At 40.6% G+C, this 19,034-nt stretch overlaps 1 protein-coding gene across 1 annotated transcript; it reads right to left on the bottom strand.

Annotated features, from left to right (window-relative positions):
* Nucleotides 1-1,512: 1,512 nt before the first annotated feature.
* Nucleotides 1,513-17,155, bottom strand: LOC311138815 (phosphatidylinositol 5-phosphate 4-kinase type-2 gamma-like; the record flags this gene model as incomplete). The annotated part of the gene is made up of 10 exons (XM_084173627.1): nucleotides 1,513-1,593; nucleotides 1,805-1,908; nucleotides 5,379-5,655; nucleotides 5,879-5,992; nucleotides 6,143-6,181; nucleotides 13,082-13,228; nucleotides 13,745-13,894; nucleotides 14,438-14,534; nucleotides 16,829-16,926; nucleotides 17,006-17,155. The coding sequence occupies 10 exons, from the start codon at nucleotides 17,153-17,155 to the stop codon at nucleotides 1,513-1,515; spliced, it is 1,257 nt and encodes a 418-aa protein (XP_084029753.1).
* Nucleotides 17,156-19,034: the final 1,879 nt, after the last annotated feature.

Below are 19,034 nucleotides of genomic sequence, written 5' to 3'. Positions count from 1 at the left end.
GTTGAAAGTCTGTGTTGCCCAGCGACAGGCCCAAAACATCACTGCTCTAGAGGAAATCTGCATGGAGGAATGGGCCATAATACCAGCAATAGTGTGTGAAAACCTTGTGAAGACTTACAGAAAACGTTTGACCTGTGTCATTGCCAACAAAGGGTATATAACAAAGTATTGAGAAACTTTTGTTATGGACCAAAGACTTATTTTCCACCATAATTTGCAAATAAATTCATTAAAAATCCTACAATGTGATTTTCTGGATTTGTTTTTCTCATTTTGTCTGTCATAGTTGACGTGTACCTATGATGAAGATTACAGGCCTCTCTCATCTTTTTAAGTGGGAGAACTTGCACAATTGGTGGCTGACTAAATACTTTTTTTCCCCACTGTATGTGTCTAACAGATCCATAAGTCTTCTCCAAAATGTCCTAGATGTCAATAAACTAATCATATGCAATAGTGACATTTTACACCAGTGCAGCAAGCTAGTGGACTCGGTTTCCATTGGACTAGCCTAGAGCTCGTTAGCTAGGTAGCTAACGCTGGCTAGCTAGCTAACGTTAGCATCACTAGCATGCTAACTTTAGCTAGCTAGCTAATGAAGATAAACCATAGTCATGGGTCCACAAAATCAAGCAAATGGTACTGAACTCATGACAAAAACTTTTTGACATTGTAGTGGTTTTATTTTTTGCTTAGTGACATTGCGAATATAATCTTTTTGGCATTTAACTCTGATTTAACTAGCTATGTATCTAATCTGGTTTAGGCATGAGAAAATGAATGAGAGATACTGCGAGAATTTGCGCACTCATGGATATGGAGCCTCAGAAATAAAAGATCTGCACACGGATTAGGAGCCACTCCCAATATATTAAGATACATCAGTGATTTGAAAAGAAATCAAGGCATTTCTTCACCTTGTTTTGACTTAAGGAAATCTAGGCAAAGAAGGACATCGATCAGTCTTTCTAAAATATCAGTCCAGTATGTGTGTCCACAAATTAACAGCCATTGCCACGGTCACTCTGTCCTTTTGTTCCTCCATCCAGTCGGAAAATCAGCTGGAAAAGCATGCCACAAAGACAATGCTCTCTCTTCCCATTGTCACGGAAGCCATTAAAACGCACTCGGTTGTCAGACTTCCACAGAGAATAGAACTCTGCCAGGTCTCCAAAATTCCAGAAAACCAGAACTCGAGGCATGTGACGATGATGTTTCTCTCGTGTGCCACAGGTAACAAAGCTAGTACCAAGAGTCTTTTTTAACTTCAATTAAATAAATAGCTCTTTTAAAAACTTTTCTTAGTTAATATACTGTATATTTGCTCTGTAGTTATCTATTTACAAAAACATCTACTTGAATTGATTCATGAAATCAAAAGGCAGATATAGTTAAATATTAGAATCAAATATACATACAGTATCTGTCGGATAATGAATTGTAACAACAAGGTAGTAAATGGTGAGTGTTTTCGTATTGAGTCGGCCATGGTTCTGTAGCTGTAGCTGTGTGCTAGACAAAGATCTTAGCAATGAACTCACGGAACCTCTTGGCATACTGCTCAGGGTGAACGGTGGAGATTTCTGCTCCAGACTAGGAATCACAAAAACACAACATATCAAACAAATACAGATATTGATAAACCAACAACAATAAGAACTTTAACTTTTCAGATAGTGAAGACATCTTGAAAACAAATAGATAAATGTGGGTATTTCCTAACCCCTAAAAGGTTCTAAAGTACAGTTCAGAATGTATACTCACAACTCTTTTGCACGCATGCACACATCAGTGTGTCACTCACCCCGTGTTTGACGGTCTTGGCAGCACGAGCGGCTTTCTTCTTGGTGTCATAGTGGGTCAGGACGTCAATCAGACCCATGAAGTACACTTCCCTCTGGGGTGCACCTACAGCAGCAAGACAGACAGTGAGTAATAGGCTATCACACAGTGGATGGATGATCATCACTCCCCTACTGACTGTGAGGTATACATGTAGCTACTGTACTGTATACGGCTTAATACAGTACGAGACAAATCCTAACTGGATTTGGAAGCACATGATACATTTTCACACAAATCTCTCATTGACACATTGATGCAGTATCAAGTAAGTAAGTCATGGGTATCTCAGGTTAGGATTGTACCCATTGTGCCCACAAGTTCACTATTCATCATCACTGTGTCTAAGGGATAATCAACAAGAGGCTATGCGTTCTATGGAAAATAATGAATGACGTGGAAGGAGCTGCATTCTTTTCCAGAGTTGATTATCCCTTTTATACCATGGCTATAATTTAACACATTTGCCGCTAGAAATGTGTTCATTTGCCGGGTCATTCCTACAATGCGGTGCCATTTGGACCTCAAAACTTTAGGATTTTTTAAATTTTATTTTACCTTTTTGTTTTGTATTCTATCAGAAAAATGATATTTGACTTTCAGAAAAACATATTGGTCAAGCTCAGGCACTTACATTTTTGGGTGCATTTTCAAATTTGTTAGGCACATTATCCTGACAGGGTGGAACCCACAGTAACGTTGAGCCTAAATTAGCCATAGCTCTGTGAGTGAGCAAGTTTGAGCTAGCATAATGGTGAACACTTGAACAGGATCTTAACATTTCTATCAACATATTTTAACATTTCGATTATTTTTTTAATGTTCTCTATAATTTAGCCTAACAGGGTGGATATTTATTTGTATTTATTTAATTCAGTTAAGAACAAATTCTTATTTACAATGACGGCCTACCAAAAGGCAAAAGGCCTCCTGCGTGGACGGGGACAAAAAATATATATACTGTATAGGACAAAACACACATCACGACAAGAGACACATCACAACACTACATAAAGAGAGACCTAAGACAGCAACATAGCATGGCAGCAACACATGACAACACAGCATGGTAGCAACACAACATGGCAACAGCACAACATGGTAGCAGTACAAAACATGGTACAAACATTATTGGGCACAGACAACAACACAAAGGCAAGAAGGTAGAGACAACAATCCATCACGCGAAGCAGCCACAACTGTCAGTAAGAGTGTCCATGATTGAGTCTTTGAATGAAGAGACGGAGATAAAACTGTCCAGTTTTAGTGTTTTTTTGCAGTTCGTTCCAGTCGTTAGGGACATAGACAACATGAAACATGGAAAAATAGATACAACTGAGTGTTTGTAGTTTTGCACCATAGCTTTCCCACCAAAGAAATTATGACACTTCCTGAATGTGGTGTCATTGTAGGAAGGGGATGTTTACTTAAATGGAGAATTACAACAAACTAACAGGGTGGAAAGTGATATCAGGGACACACAGAAAATCTTAAATAAAATAATAATAAATACAATATTCATGCAAAAAAACTATTGATGAAAGAGACTAACTAGGACTATAAAATAATGAAAGATTTTTAACATTTTATGATTTTATGGCTTATATTTCTTGTGGAAATTGATAAATAACACCTGGAGACATGGCAAAAACGCCTACATCCACTGACAAAAAGTGTTTAAAATACATAAAATTCCCTTTCAGGATCCGTATTTTGGAGTTTTTAAGGTAAAGGACACCTGACCTTATATTTAAAGCCTTTTGGAATCCACATTTTACACTAAATAAGAACTGATATTTCCTGGGGACAGAAAAGTAACTGCATATTAGGAATGACCCTGCCGCTAGAAATGTGTTCAACATCTACTGAAGTAGCTAGCAAGTTCACTAGATAGCGACAGTAGTTGCCTTAGTAACCAAACAAACAGACTTGCTAGTTTAGCTAACCGAACCATCACTCCTAGTTTGCTATTATGAAAATCTAATTCAACAAGGCCAATAATGTTTTCAATTCGACTTTTGCTTTCAAAAGCAGCTCAAACATAGAACATTGAATTCTACCGAACTAATATACCGTGTGTTATATAAGTGATAATGCCTGAGAAGCCGGTGTTTGGAGGATATATTGGCATAGGTTTTATAAGCCCGAGACGAAGTCGGCAAACCGTGCCAATATATCCTCCAAACACCGGCTTCGAGTGCATTATCACTTTTATACAACGGGTTACCAACATATTCAAATAATGATTGACATATTTATTCATACTATTTCATCCTTCCACAAGATATAGTCCCGACACAAATCTAGGGTTGCTACCCAAGCCGGCTGGTCGTTCGTTCTATCGGTTCGGTTGGCAGAGACGCGACCCAGTCGTTCAGTCTTTTTGTTCTCTATCTATGGACGTGACCCAGTCATACGTTGTAAATGTTCCATTGCCATACTGGCTGCCAACGTTCTTATCCCTTGCTTGCTAGCTAGCCAACTACGGCTAACTTACAGTCACGTCAAACAGTGCAGCCAGAATAACAACAGTAGGCGCATTTGCATTGCTGTTTTCTAGTGACATTTATTTAGATACAGCCATAAGAATGAGCTAATGAGGTGCGACTTCACCTGGCATAGAAAATGTGCTCTCTCGTCAGGACACTGTTATTCAGAGGAGCTAGCCAACAACACAGCTAACACAATCACTTCAAACTGAAGCTGGAAAGACTGCAAACTAGCTGCACTTCGTTTCGTTTTACCTTTTTTCAACTGACCTTTCTTTGTATATATCCATAAAAATAATGCCAGCTGATCCATGATTTCGGCTGGCTGAGAAACGGTGCCTGCCTGTCTGTCTGTCTTGTCCCGACTCCCGACACATTCATTACTATGGGATGGCTGGAGATCGAACTTGAATATTGAAACAATGTTGCAAATGTCGGAGAGACAGACAGCAAGGTTTATACAAATGTCTGTTGTTGAAAACTAAATGTTAGTCTAAAAGAAATCTGAGATAATGTCTAGATGCTTTTTATAATGATTATCAAGTTTATAAATTGTCTGGCTGGGCTGATGAGACAGTGGATTGTGCAGTCAGATGAAACAGAGTAAACTGGCATTTTAAGGTCATAGATTTAGCCGGTGTAACTCGTGGAATAGACACCGGCTAGAATGAGGTTAACCAATCAGCATTCAGGATTAGATCCATCCATTGTAGGAAAGGAAATAATTCACGCTCTAGAATGCCCTTCAAGCCAATCAGAAATGAGTATTCAACAATGCCATGGTATAAGTCAATGTATCCAAAAGTTAGATCATCAATGACCATACAAAACCTCCAAGACATCAAAAAAGAAACCATCCTCTTTGAATCATTGTTCTGTTCAGCTACAATATTCACTTGTTGGGACTCAGAATTAAATAGAACACAGAAACTAAATAGAACACTAGAAAGGAAATTGTCATCCTAGAAATATGCCTATATATCTGTCATCTTGGTCGGGAAAACTTTAATTCTAGAAGTGAATTGTAGGATCTCTATGGGGACTCACCCACAGCACTCTGAATGGCGTAGACGTCTACATAAGGGTCAAACTCCCCGGGCCCCAGGGGTTTAAAGGAGTTCATGTAGCCAGCGATGCCCTCAGGGGAGGTGCCATAGGAGCCCACAGCAGGAACAGCGGCAGGAGTCAGGCTGTTCTCCTCCTCCTCGTCCTCCGCATCATAATCATCATACGACTCCTCCTCCATCTCCTCCTCCTCCGCCCGGCCCACATCGTGGATCCCCAGCAGCAGGCTGTAGTCCATGATCCTCAGACGCACCAGAAACTGGAGAGAGAAAGAGAGAGAGAGACAGAGGGAGACAGACACACACACACAGAAGAAAAGACAAACAGTACAGTTAGCCACTTACAAAAGATCAGTCACATTTGTCTGTACATCTTTCCTCCCTCTCAACACACACTGGGGCATCCCTCCCAGCCAGCCACTCTGTACTGATGCATATTGTATTACTGTGCAACTGATGCTGTGCCATGTCTCTGACACTCACCTCCACGTCTCTGTTGAGCTTGTCCATGATCCTCTCCTTCTCCTCCTCACTCACATAAACCTTCTGCATGTTATTCCTGAAGTCCACATCTTTGTACGTGGGCAACTCTTTCTCCTGAAAACACAATGAGAAAGAGGGGAGGGAGAAAGTCAATAAGAGAACCAATTTAGATCTACATGGTGCCAGCTTTTTGTTGATAAAGTCAAAATATCCCACAAATCACTCTTGAAAAGAAATAATTTAGAGATTTTGCTATGATCTTACCTTTTCCTTTAAACTTGCTTCACGGGACACCAGGGACCCCTGATAAAATAACAAATTCTGTTTAAAAACCTGCCTGTTACGAATGTTACTGCCGAGGGCATTGTAGGACTATTGTCCAGCGTGTGTTACTTATTTACATCTGGCTGGCGCCGCAAAGACTGGCTCTCCCTCTCAAGTGAGAGATTTAGAATCACCTCCAGCTCGTGGCTCTAGCAAATCAGACTCTCCCCATGCGTGTCACACTCTGTCCATACACTTATCTCACATTCTCTGATTGGTCAGATGCTCCTTGCTAGCCCTGTACTGGTCAGACAGTTCCGTTGCACGCTCTGGTAAGGGTATAAATACGTCCTGGGCCCGGCCAGTGTTATTCCAGTGTGAGATAGTGAGGGAGTTACAGTGCCTTCAGAAAGTCACACCCCTCAACTTTTTCCACATTTTATTGTGTTCAAAGTGGGACAAAAATGTTTTTAATTGTCATTTGTTGTTAACGATTTACACAAAATAATCTGTAATGTCAAAGTGGAATAAAAATTCTAACATTTGTAAAACATTTATGAAAAATAAAACACTAATACAATAGTTAGATAAGTACTTAACCCCCTGAAATCAATCAATACATGTTAAAATCACCTTTGGCAGCCATTACAGCTGTAAGTCTCTAAGAGCTTTCCACACCTGGATTGTTGACGTTTGGCCTCCTGTAGCTCAGTTGGTAGAACATGGCACTTGCAACACCAGGGTTGTGGGTTTGATTCCCACGGGGGGCAAGTATGAAAAATGTATGCACTCACTAACTGTAAGTCGCTCTGGATAAGAGCGTCTGCTAAATGACTAAAATGTAAAATGTTTGCCCATTATTTAATTTTTTTAATGTTCAAGCAGATTTAAGTCAAAACTGTAACTTGGCTACTCAGGAACATTCACTGTTTTCTTGATAAGCAACTCCACTGTAGAATTTGGCCTTGTGTTTTAGCTTATTGTCCTGCTGAAAGGTGAATTAATCTCCCAATGTCTGGTGGAAGGCAGACTGAACCAGGTTTTCCTCTAGGATTTTGCCTGTGCTCCATTCTGTTCCTTTTCTATGCTGAAAAACTCCCCAGTCCTTAACAATTACAAGCATACCCATAACATGCAGCCACCACTATGCTTGAAAATATGGAGAGTGGATTTGCCCCAAATATAACAATTTGTATTCAGGACAAAAAGTTAATTTCTTTGCCACAGTTTTTGCAGTATTACTTTAGTGCCTTGTTGCAAACAGGATGCATGTTTTGGAATATTTGTATTCTGTACAAGCTTCCTTCTTTTCACTCTGTCAATTACGTTAGTATTGTGGAGTAACTACAATGTTGTTGATCCATCGTCAGTTTTCTCCTATCACAGCCATTAAACTCAAAATGTTTTAAAGTCACCTTTGGCCTCATGGTGAAATCCCTGAGTGGTTTCCTTCCTGTCCGGCAACTCAGTTAGGAAGGACGCCTTTGTAGTGACTGGGTGTATTGATACACCATCCAAAGTTTGACTAATAACTTCACCATGCCGAAAAGGATATTCAATGTCTGCTTTTTTACCCATCTACCAATGGGTGCACTTCTTTGTGAGGCACTGGAAAACTTCCCTGGTCTTTGTGGTTGAATCTGTGTTTGAAATTCACTGCTCCACTGAGGGACCTTAAAGATAATTGTATGTGTGGGGGAAAGAGATGAGGTAGTCATTAAAAAATCATGTTAAACACTATTATTGCACACAGAGTGAGTCCATTGAATTGAATTTATTTAGGGTAACAGACATATACAACAAAATGTACAATGTGGACCCAGAGGATATCACTTGAAAGTATTAATTAAAACGCTTGTTTCCAAAATGGTCCTCGATGGTAAAAACAATAACACATCATGATTAAAAGGCAAGACAAAATTACAAACAACCATAAATACATTCATTTATATTGACATCCTAAAAAAGGGCAATATTCACTGCACTTTTCCCTAACCTTAAAAATCAGCCATATTAATTTCACATTAAAACAATCTATTCATTGCACATCATCCCTATCATTCAAATAAATACACCTGACCAGCAGTAGGGGGCAGTGGAGTGGTTTCTCTTACTTAGACAACCTTGTCCAAATGAAAACCTTTACCTGCTTTTTAAAGCTATTTCTACTTTTTCTTTGCTTGATCTCCAAGGGGAGGCTATTCCATAGACAAATGCCGGTATAGAAAAATGTGCTCCTTGCAATACTGTTTACTCTTGGGATTTTACAAGACATAACACTAGCTCTAGTATTGTAACTGTGTTGGTTAAAGACCATATCAATGTGGTTTTTCATATAACCTGGGGCACGATCATTTAAGATGTCAAACATATGATTAAGTTTAAGTTGGTCCATTCTGGACTCCAAAGGCAACAAGCCCACCTCCCGGAACTCCTGTACCCCTATGTGGGTCCTAGGGGGACATTCAGCATATACCTGATAACATTATTTTGCATGACCTGCATTCTCTTTTTCAGCTTTTTTGATAGCCCACTTTACCAAGCAGAGCAGGCATAATCAAAATGACACTGAATCAAGGTTGAGACAAGCAGTTTCTTAACTTTGATGTTAAAATATCTAGTGTTATGATATAAACATTTCAATTTGTTCGCCATTTTAGAAATAATTTTAGCAGCAATCAAGTCTCCATTAAGGGATTGATCTAGGGACACACTAAGATAAGTTACACTTGTTTTAGATTCAATCTCCTTGCCTGCACAGTTTACCTTTATCTTGTCAGCCCTAAGCAATCTACGTTTTGTTCCAAACAAAATCGATTCAGTTTTTCCCAAATGTAGCAACAATTTGTTGTCAGTCAACCAATCTCTAACAAAATGCAATTCCTTACTCAGGGTCTCCTCTATGTAAACTGTATCCTTCCCTGATACCAGTATGGCTGAGTCATCAGCATAAAGCAGGAGCTTGCACTTTACTGTATCTGGCATATCATTAACATATATAAGAAATAGAGGCCCTAAAATTTATCCATGCGGTACTCCACAGGATATTTATTTGGCCTCTGACAGAACATCACCAACATTACATACTTGTGTTCTGTTGGTCAGATAAGACCTAAACCAATTCACTGCTAAATCATTTAGACCCATGCATTTCAGTTTCATCAGGAGAATATCATGGTCCACAGTGTCAAAAGCTGTCTGCAAGTCTAACATGACCATACCTGTATAGTTCCCCTTCTCACTTTCCTTCTTGATGTGGTCAAAAAAGGTGGATATGGCAAGTATCAGTGGAATGAGCTGTTCTAAAGCCAGATTGGAGTTCATAAAGAAGTTTGTGCTGGAGAAGGTATCCCTCAAGCTGATTAAAAACGAATCTCTCAACAACTTTGGATAAGGTGCTGAGGATCAACACAGGCCTGTAGTTTCCCACATTTGTTTTACTGCTCTTCTTGTGGAGCGGAACCACCCGGGCTGTTTTGAGATCATTGGGAAATGTACCACTACTAAGGTTTACAATATGCATTATCATTTTAGCAGTGACACAAGCACTATTCTTTATGAATCTTGCAGGAAGGTTATCCGGCCCAGTTGCTTTGTTTGTGGTCATTAAGCATAGTAGATTGTAAACTTTATCCTCTGTCACCATGCACAGCTCAAACAAATAATTTGTGATACCTTTGCTATGGTAAATGTTCGTAATGAAAGACTGGCCATAGTGTCCAGAGCAGGTCGGTAACTTCTTAACCAGAGATGAGGCTATAGTGGTAAAAAATGTGTTCAAATAATTTGCAACCTTTGCCTGGTCATATCATAACACATCCTCAATATCCAGGCCAATACTACAGGAATATTACCTTATGGGGAGTTTTTGAGCCAATGTCCTTTAAAATGTTCCACAGTTTACGAGGCTGATGTAAGTTGTCATTAACAGCGTCTATGTAATGTTGGGATTTGGCCTTATCCATTTTGTTTCTTGCCTGATTTCTACAGTTAATATAACCATCATCATTTTGTTGTAGATTTGTCGTTCTGAATTTGGCCTGGTAGCAATCCCTGTTCCATTTCCCTGACCGCTGTTTGATTCGATTTTGTTTAAATTGGAGCCAGAGAGTCGAGTGCAGACAGAAACAGATCTTTAAAAATATACCAAGCTTGATCAACATCATCACAGTTTAGTACATGAGACCAATCCAAAATTCCAAGTACTTCTACAAAATGTTCCTTTGAGTATTATTTCATAGACCGTACGTTCATGTAGTCATTACCTGGCTCAAGTAGCATTTTTGATTTCTTACGGGTACAGTAGGTTACCATATGATCACTAAAACCAATATTTAAGACTCCTGACTGACAGACGTTCTCTTGGTCTGATACAATAATCAAATCCAAAGTTGATTTACTGTCAATACACACCCGGGTTGGCTCAACAATCAGTTGTTTTAGTCCAAATAACTGATTAAAGTTATACATGGCATTTACTGGGTGATAACTGCACATTTGTATTAAAATCGCCAAGCAGAATACATTCCCTATCAGCAAATACATTGTGATCACAGCAATTCGATTCAAGTAAAGCATATATATTATTCTGCTTAGGAGGCCGATAGCACACACCAACAAGTATAGGATGACATTTAGGAAGAAGTATATCTACCCATGCAGCTTCAAGACCATCCATTTTCAGATCCAAACTAGGGTTAAAATGCACATAATTCCTAGTAAAAACACACACGCCACCACCGTTTCGGTCAATTCTATGAATGCTATAACCCGGTAGCTCAACCTCGTTGTCCTCAATTGACCCATCGAGCCATGTCTCAGTCGCAGCAACTACTGCAGCCCGTGTGTTAGAAGCAAGGAGTTTTAATTCCTCTAATTTCGGCAGCAGGCTCCGTGCGTTCACATGGATGAAGTTAAGTCCTCTCCGCTTGAAACAGTCAAACATGTTATTTTCTGTGCCCACTGCTGATACATCGACTATCTCATCTAGATTGCACTCATCATCCCTGCTTGTGTCCAGCATCCCAATGTTCGGCACCATATTTAAACAGCATACATTGCAAACAAGCGAAATGTTATTTTGAAACTTTACAGCTTCATCATATGACAAGCGTTGGATAGCTCCACACTTTATGTGAACAAACAAATCACAAATGTCGCAAGCCACCGCTTTTTAATTCTTCCTTATGGTCTTACCGCAGTTTGGGCATAGCTTTTTAGCTTGCTTTGTGGTGTTTGTTTCAGGACAGGGGTGTACATCGCCACAGAGTAGCAGACTGAAAATAACAAGCAGCTTGTTGGGGTTGACACCGGTCTCAGCTGCGCTGCGGCGTTTCCTGTGTACATTCGCAGAGCGGCTCAGCTGTTCCCGTAGGAAAGGTGATATCAGGTGCCGGTAAATTTGTTCATGGCCGAAGTTCACACTATAAAAGTGAAGAATTCCATCCACGTCTTTCGGTGTAGGTGGAATGTTTGAATTGTAGAATAAATCAGAAACGCCAAAGCAAAGCTTCTGCCTAGAGCCATAATCCTGTTCAGAGCTCTGTCAAAATTAGTGCACTATAAAAGGGAATAGTGTGCCATTTGTGACAATATTATGTGACTTGTTATGCACATTTTTACCCCTGAACTTATTTAGGCTTGCCATAACAAAGGGGTTGAATACTTATTGACTCAAGACATTTCAGCTTTTCATTTTTAATTAATTTGTAAAAATTTCTACAAACATAATTCCACTGACATTATGGGCTATTGTGTGTAGGCCAGTGACCAAAAAAAATCGCTATGTAATACATTTTCTATTCAGGCTGTAACACAACCAAATGTGGAAAAAGTCAAGGGGTGTGATTACATTCTGAAGGCTCTGTATGGGATGCCTAAACAAGGTAAGTTGTTCTTATCGTTGTTATCGTTGCAGTTTGTGCTGAAGTAGCTGTGTTCCTCCTTGTTATTTTTGTTGTTGTTGGTATTATCTGCAATTAGTAGTGGCTATTTACTGTTTCCTATTTACTATCTATTTGATACTTGTAAAAGTCCTTTGGTTACATTGTATTACTGTGTAATACTAGGTGAAAAATCTGTCGATGTGCCCTTTAGCAAGGCACTTAACCCTAATTGCTCCTGTAAGTCGCTCTGGATAAGAGCGTCTGCTAAATGACATAAGTGTAAATGTAATAGCATTCACCATCTACTGGTCGATTAGTCATTGTTGTTGTGCATTACTGTGTAATAGCCTACTATATCTATTATCATATACAGTTCTTAGCTCTAGTTGCTATTGCTCATCATTGCAGTGTATTATCATATACCATCCTTCATATTGTGGTATTTCAGTTCTATGCCATTACACTGTTGAAGCTCATTCATACCCATTTGTTACTCTGCTATAGTCATTGTAGCCTATATGTTTATATTCATTATTCCTTTCTATGTACCTTTCAGAACCATCCCCATGTACCTATGTTCCAGTGTGTGTAAATGAAGTTTCCCTGTGTTTGTGTGTAACTTTGTGAGGCTGCCTTATTCTCCTCTAACGGGGCAGAGAGCCAGGTTGCTTTCCTTCACTGCCAGTAATTACATCTATGGTGGAACTGAGCAAAACTACTGTGAACAGAATGGGTAATGGCACCAGTGTTCCCTCTAGTGGTCTGTCTGTGTGAGAGCATAATCACAATATAACCACATCATTGTAAGTAGACAAACTTTATCCTGAGCCCAAACCACTAACATACCTCATATCCACAACATGGAACATCCTAGAACAGTGATGAGTGATCTGAATATATGGGCTAAATGTTGTTACGTAATATAGTTGAAAAACTAAATGTGGTTGCACTCAAAATAACCTAAAAAAGATATACTGAAAAAGTGTATAGGACTTTCTTTGTGTCTACTGCTGATGCAAAAAGGTCTTTATAAAATAATGTTATTGATCGATACCTTGAGGTCGTACTTCCTGTGAACGTTGAGCCTGTGGCTGAACATGTTCCTCATAACGATGAGGTAGGTGTCCTCACTCTCCACGGTCACCCGGTACATGGCCAGAAACTGAGGCAGCAGCGTGCTGCCGTGACACGTCACTATGTACTGGTGGAGAGGGAGAACCAGGGATGATGTGGGTGAGGTGTTCAAGAGCTTATTGCCGTTATTTTGCTGGGCCGTTATTTAATTTAAGTGTGATGCTGCATCTTTATAGGAGATTACTGTACAGGATGTGCAGGCTATTGTTCCAGCCCAGCACTAAAACACATGATTGAAATAATCACTAATTGAATCAGCTGTATAGCATGCTAGCAGATACCCATAGAACTCCAGTCATTGCGCTAATGCTAGTTAGCATTGGCTCGCAAAACTACATCCAACTTTCTTCATACTGGACACAGAGACATAAAAATGGTATCCACGAGTTTATCTGACTCTGGGGAAGTAGATAAAGGGCCTCATTGTCAAAATCCCGAAGTATCCCTTTAATGCTGAGTTCGAACAAAAGCTTAAACATCCATCTCCAGAGTCTCCAGGACCAGCTTTGCACTCTCACTGTTGCACAGTTGTGCACTAAAGGGAATAGGGTGCCAGATGGGAATAGGGTTCCAGTGTTGTTACCTGGTGATATTCAGACAGGATGTTGTGCATGTCCTCCACTTCCTCACTGGAGATCTGTTTGAGTTTCAGGGTGCGGTCGTATGATGTCAGCAGCAGCCCCACTCCTTGGCCATCCCCGTCCTTCACTGGAGGGCTGCGGGCCAGAGAAACCTGTGAATCATAGAGGATAAGAGAAGTGCAACAGCCACCAATAATACCTACAAACTTTTCCTTTGTTTTTGTTATGGAAAACATTTACATCTCTGTACATAAAGGGATGATTAACCACAAAATCTAACTTTGACAGATGTTTTCATGACTGAAACGTAAATTAATGTGGAGTTAATGTTTTTCTAACACACCATCAAAACAGATGGTAGATGCATCTCTTAGAAGAAAATGGGGATATGACTGATTAAACGGGCATCGGCCCGTTAAAATTCCATCACCTTTAAATGGCAACTCTCCCCCAAATCACACGAGCCCCTATTACATGCCACATAACCTGTGACAATGAAAGTGAACAGACACCATTATGTGAGAACATGCAGTGAACACAGACCTTACCTACCAACTGATCCATGCAAATATTATGCCAACCTCATGCAAATTTAAAACTGCCGCATTCAAACCTACTCCCTTTCTAGTAGGCCATCAAAGCCACAGAGTTTATAAAGACTCACCATGTTGGTGTGTGTGTGTGGGTATTCATACCTGATAATCCAGATCCTCGATTCCAAAGCGCTCTCGGAGATTGCGGAACACCTGTGGACAATACTCTTTGAACTTGAAATGTCCTGGAAGATTCTCTCTGTAGAGGAACAAATAAGAGATCAAAAGTGTAACTATTGATCATGTTTATTACAGCTTTATAATCTTTTTTTAATGTTTGGGATTACTGATCTAACAAATAGAATGAATGGGGATGCCTCTTCTACTCATTCTAATTCTATGGGTTTTATAAGGTTAGGCCTATATGAATTCAACATTCACAAACATTAGGACTATATTTCTACATCTTCTCGACAAACATGAGAAACACCAGAACCAGACTTCAACTTAATGACCTGACACACTACTGGTATTAACCCTGAGGACATGGATATCATTTGGCCTCTTTTCTGTGTGTTGTTTTGGGGCGGCAGGTAGCTTAGTGGTTAAGAGCGTTGTGCCAGTAACCGAAAGGTTGCTGGTTCTAATCCCCGAGCCGACTAGGTGAAAAATCTGTCGATGTGCCCTTGACCCTAATTGCTCGTGTAAATCGCTCTGGATAAGAGCGTCTGCTAAATGACTAAAATCTCAAATCTAATCTCCCTCTCTCTTTCCCTCTCCTCTCCCTACTTGAGGCAGGAATTTCACACTTCATTGTTCAGAAATGGAACACCATGCTTCTAATCACTCTCCCAGGTGCTTTCAGCTGTGTACTACCACTTAGGGAGGAAAGCAGAGAACAGACTAAATACAGGGATCAGAATGAGCAACTTGTACAACTGAGCGCAATAACTGATTAATATTGTGAATAATGTATTGAAGAATAATCTGAGGACAAGCTCAAATAAATTATATTGTGCAATAACCATTTTGGTTGAGTAGGTTTTGCAGTCCAAGGGCTACTGTAAAAATAGCATTGCAATATTAATTGGATTAATAATAGTGGAAGGCATTTCTGAGGACATCTGATTGATATTATGATATCTGAACCACTATGCCTATCATTCCAAAATTATTTCAAAGGGCTTTCTTATTCTTGTGCAAATTAAAAAGAATCCAAACAAAGTAACGTGGGAGCAATCCTTCACCATGGCCTGAATTCCTGACCAGATTAAAGGATTGGAAAAACTACTAAATCTCATTGAGGTTTATATAGTTTACGGTCTCTGCTAGGAAACATGCAGGACCCCACTGTACAATAACAACACAATCTCTGGCCTTCGAGAAATACAAGAAGAAATACAGATTAAAAAAAAAAAGATTTATCCCTGTCACTTATCTGTGTGTGTGTGTGTGTGTGTGTGTGTCTCACACACACACACACACACACACACACACACACACACACACACACACACACACACACACACACACACACACACACGTTCTCTCTGTGTCCGATGCCTTTCACATTCCTTTCAGTGGACATGTCATCGTGAGTCTAATTGCGCTGTCTACTTAGCCATTGAGCATCATAGTGTTTGTGTGAGCTGAGCTGCACCCAGAGGTTAAACAATCCCTGCTATGGTCCACACACAGGACATTTCTTTCTCTTTTAGAATAGTAGGAGCACTTTACTGTAAATCCTCCTTCTTACAAAACCTGCAAGGCTGCAAAGCTCTCAACAATGCTTAAGGTCAGTGTTTCCCACAAACACTCCCTCTCACATCTCTGCACAGAATGCAGCTTCATAGGTAGTGTTCACCTTTGAAATTCAGATAAACATAGACAAACCTATCTTCTAATATGCAATTATTGCATGAACAGAAAATTGGTTTGTGGCAGAGCTCAGGGCCGGTTCCAGGCATAAGCAACATAAGCAGTCCGGGGGTCCTCGGATATATATTGTTTTTTTTAGGAACTCAGTCGGGGTAGTAGAATAATAAATGTTGTGCATCAACAGTTTTTCTCTTGTTATGTCAGTCACTGACAGTCACTCAATTAGCCATGTCAGCAAACCATTTTTAGACTGGTAGTTAGTCTAACTAGCTATCAAAACTTGTAGTAATTATGATGGAATACCGACCGGGCACGCAGCGCATGTGCCCAGAGGCCCTGAGTTCCATTGATTTTGTTAGTCATTCTCACTCAGATATCATATTAACATGGCACAAGTCCTTACAAAATGTGTAGAATTGCAGGAAATTAGCTTTGAAACTGCAAAAATGTATCTCCACACCATGGCAGAATGGGTGTTTAGAGCCACCAAAAGGCTAGAGCCGGCCCTGGCAGAGATTGTGTGCCAAATTTGGAACAATTGAGTCAACAAGGGGATTTATAATCAGATGACATGGTTAACTCTCCACTTGAGCAAGGATCAATATATCTATTTTTTTACGGAGCTGGTTTAACAAACAGAGATTGTGCTGTACGTAGTCTAGTATAGTAGCCTACTTGTTGAAGAGATGGTTGTTGACTTTGATCTTGGTATTGGCTTTGAAGTCATCAGGAAGCAGCATGACGGGGACAGGCACCTGGACCAGGTCATTAATCTGCAGACAGTGGATACACTGTTAGAACACACACACAATAATAATAACATCAACAAAAACATTGATTTAATCGACGTACCGAGTGATTGACTCCCCACATAAGGACGCTTAGGACAGGGTCACTGGCTCGGAACACCTCCACTTTCTGCTGTACAAAATGTTTCTTCTTTGTCTTCGTTTTGGGAGCCAGGATACTCAAAGGGCTCGAGGTGGCACCCGGAGAAGCCATTGCGCCGTTAAAGTACAGTAAACAATAATCTGAGTTGGTTGCAATGCAGAGGGGAAAAATAGTTCTATATTTTGTTTACATGAATTCACCTTGGTGCACGGGTTTGCCGCTGTAAAGTTTGGTGTTGTTATTCGGTCCCAAGTTTATGACGCTGCTATAACAAACTCCTTAAATGAATCCCTGGTATAATAATTTCACTTTGCCTTCTTAAGTGACTCTGTTGACCTAATAGTCGCCGAAAAACAACCTCAGATTACATTAAAGACACTCGCCATCATCTGGCATAAACTCCCCAGTGTCCGGTGTCCAGCCGACAGGTGTGCGAGGAGTTGTGCCCTCGCGCGCTCCGCCCAACAAATGCAGCAACATTAACCCTCCCGTTGTCCTAGGGTCAAAATGACCCGCCACTGTGTTGAACCAACTTTATTTAATTTTTATATTTTTTGGATCATTTGTGAGAAGGAGGCAGTGATACGTTCTTTAAAGTCTCACTGCCTCCTTCTCACAAATGATCCCAAAAATATAAGAATTAAATAAAGTTGGTTCAACACAGTGGCGGGTCATTTTGACCCTAGGACAACGGGAGGGTTAAATCTAATTTTATTCGTCACATGCTTCGTAAACAACAGGTGTGGACTAACAGTGAAAAGTTTAGGATTTACTGGAACTTCTCAACAATGTGGAGAGAAAGAAAATAGAGAAAGTAAAACAAGTAATAATAAATGCAATAATAGATCCACCATGAGTAACAATAACTTGGATACAAGAGGTACCTGTACCGAGTTGATGTGCAAGGATATGGGGTACGAGGTAATTGAGGTATATACTGTATAACATATAACTAGGAATAAAGTGACAGATAGTAAACAGTAGCAGCAGCATAGGTGATGAGTCGAAAAAAGTTATTGCAAAAAGGCTCACTGCAGATAGTCCTGGTAGCTATTTGGTTAACTATTTAACTATTTAGCAGTCTTATGGCTTGGGGGTTGAAGCTGTTCAGGGTCCTGTTGGTTCCAGACTTGGTGCAGCGGTACCGCTTGCCGTGCGGTAGCAGAGAGAACAGTCTTTGACTTGGGTGGCTGGAGTTTTTGAAAATTTTTATTTAGGGCCTTCCTCTGACACCACCTGGTATAGAGGTCCTGGATGGCAGGGAGCTCGGTCCCAGTGATGCCAAGCAGTTGCCATACCAAGCGGTGATGCAGCCAGTCATGGTGCAGCTGTAGAACATTTTGAGGATCTGATGGCCCATGCCAAATCTTTTGAGCCTCCTGAGGGGGAAGAGGCATTGTTGTGCCCTCTTCACGACTGTGCTGGTGTGTTTGGACCATTATAGATCCTTAGTGATGTGGACACCGAGGAACTTGAAGATCTCGACCCGCTCCACTACAATCCCGTCGATGTGAATTGAGGCGTGCTCGGCCCTCCGTTTCCTGTAGTCCACAATCAGCTCCTTTGTCTTGCTGACGTTGAGGGAGAGGTTGTTGTCCTGGCACCACACTGCCCTCCTCCCTATATGCTTTCTCATAGTCAACCGTCAACCGTGAACAGGGAGTACAGGAGGGAACCAAGCAGGCACCCCTGAGGGGCCCCCTTGTTGAAGGTCAGTGTGGCAGATGTGTTGTTGCCTACCCTCACCACCTGGTAGCATCCTGTCAGGGAGTCCAGGATCCAGTTGCAGAGGGAGGTGTTCAGTCCCAAGGTCCTTAGCTTAGTGATGAGCTTGGAGGGCAAGATGGTGTTTAACGCTGCGCTGTAGTCAATGAACAGCATTCTCACATAGGTGTTCCTTTTGTCCAAGTGGGAAAGGGCAGTGTGGAGTGCAATAGATATTGCGTCATCTGTGGATCTGTTGGGGTGGTATGCAAATTGGAGTGGGTCC

This window comes from Coregonus lavaretus, assembly GCF_964263955.1.
Source record: "Coregonus lavaretus genome assembly, chromosome: 12".
In the NCBI taxonomy this organism is placed as follows: domain Eukaryota; kingdom Metazoa; phylum Chordata; class Actinopteri; order Salmoniformes; family Salmonidae; genus Coregonus; species Coregonus lavaretus.
Note: the sequence above shows the minus strand (reverse complement) of the source record. Positions and strands in the feature narration are given on the sequence as shown.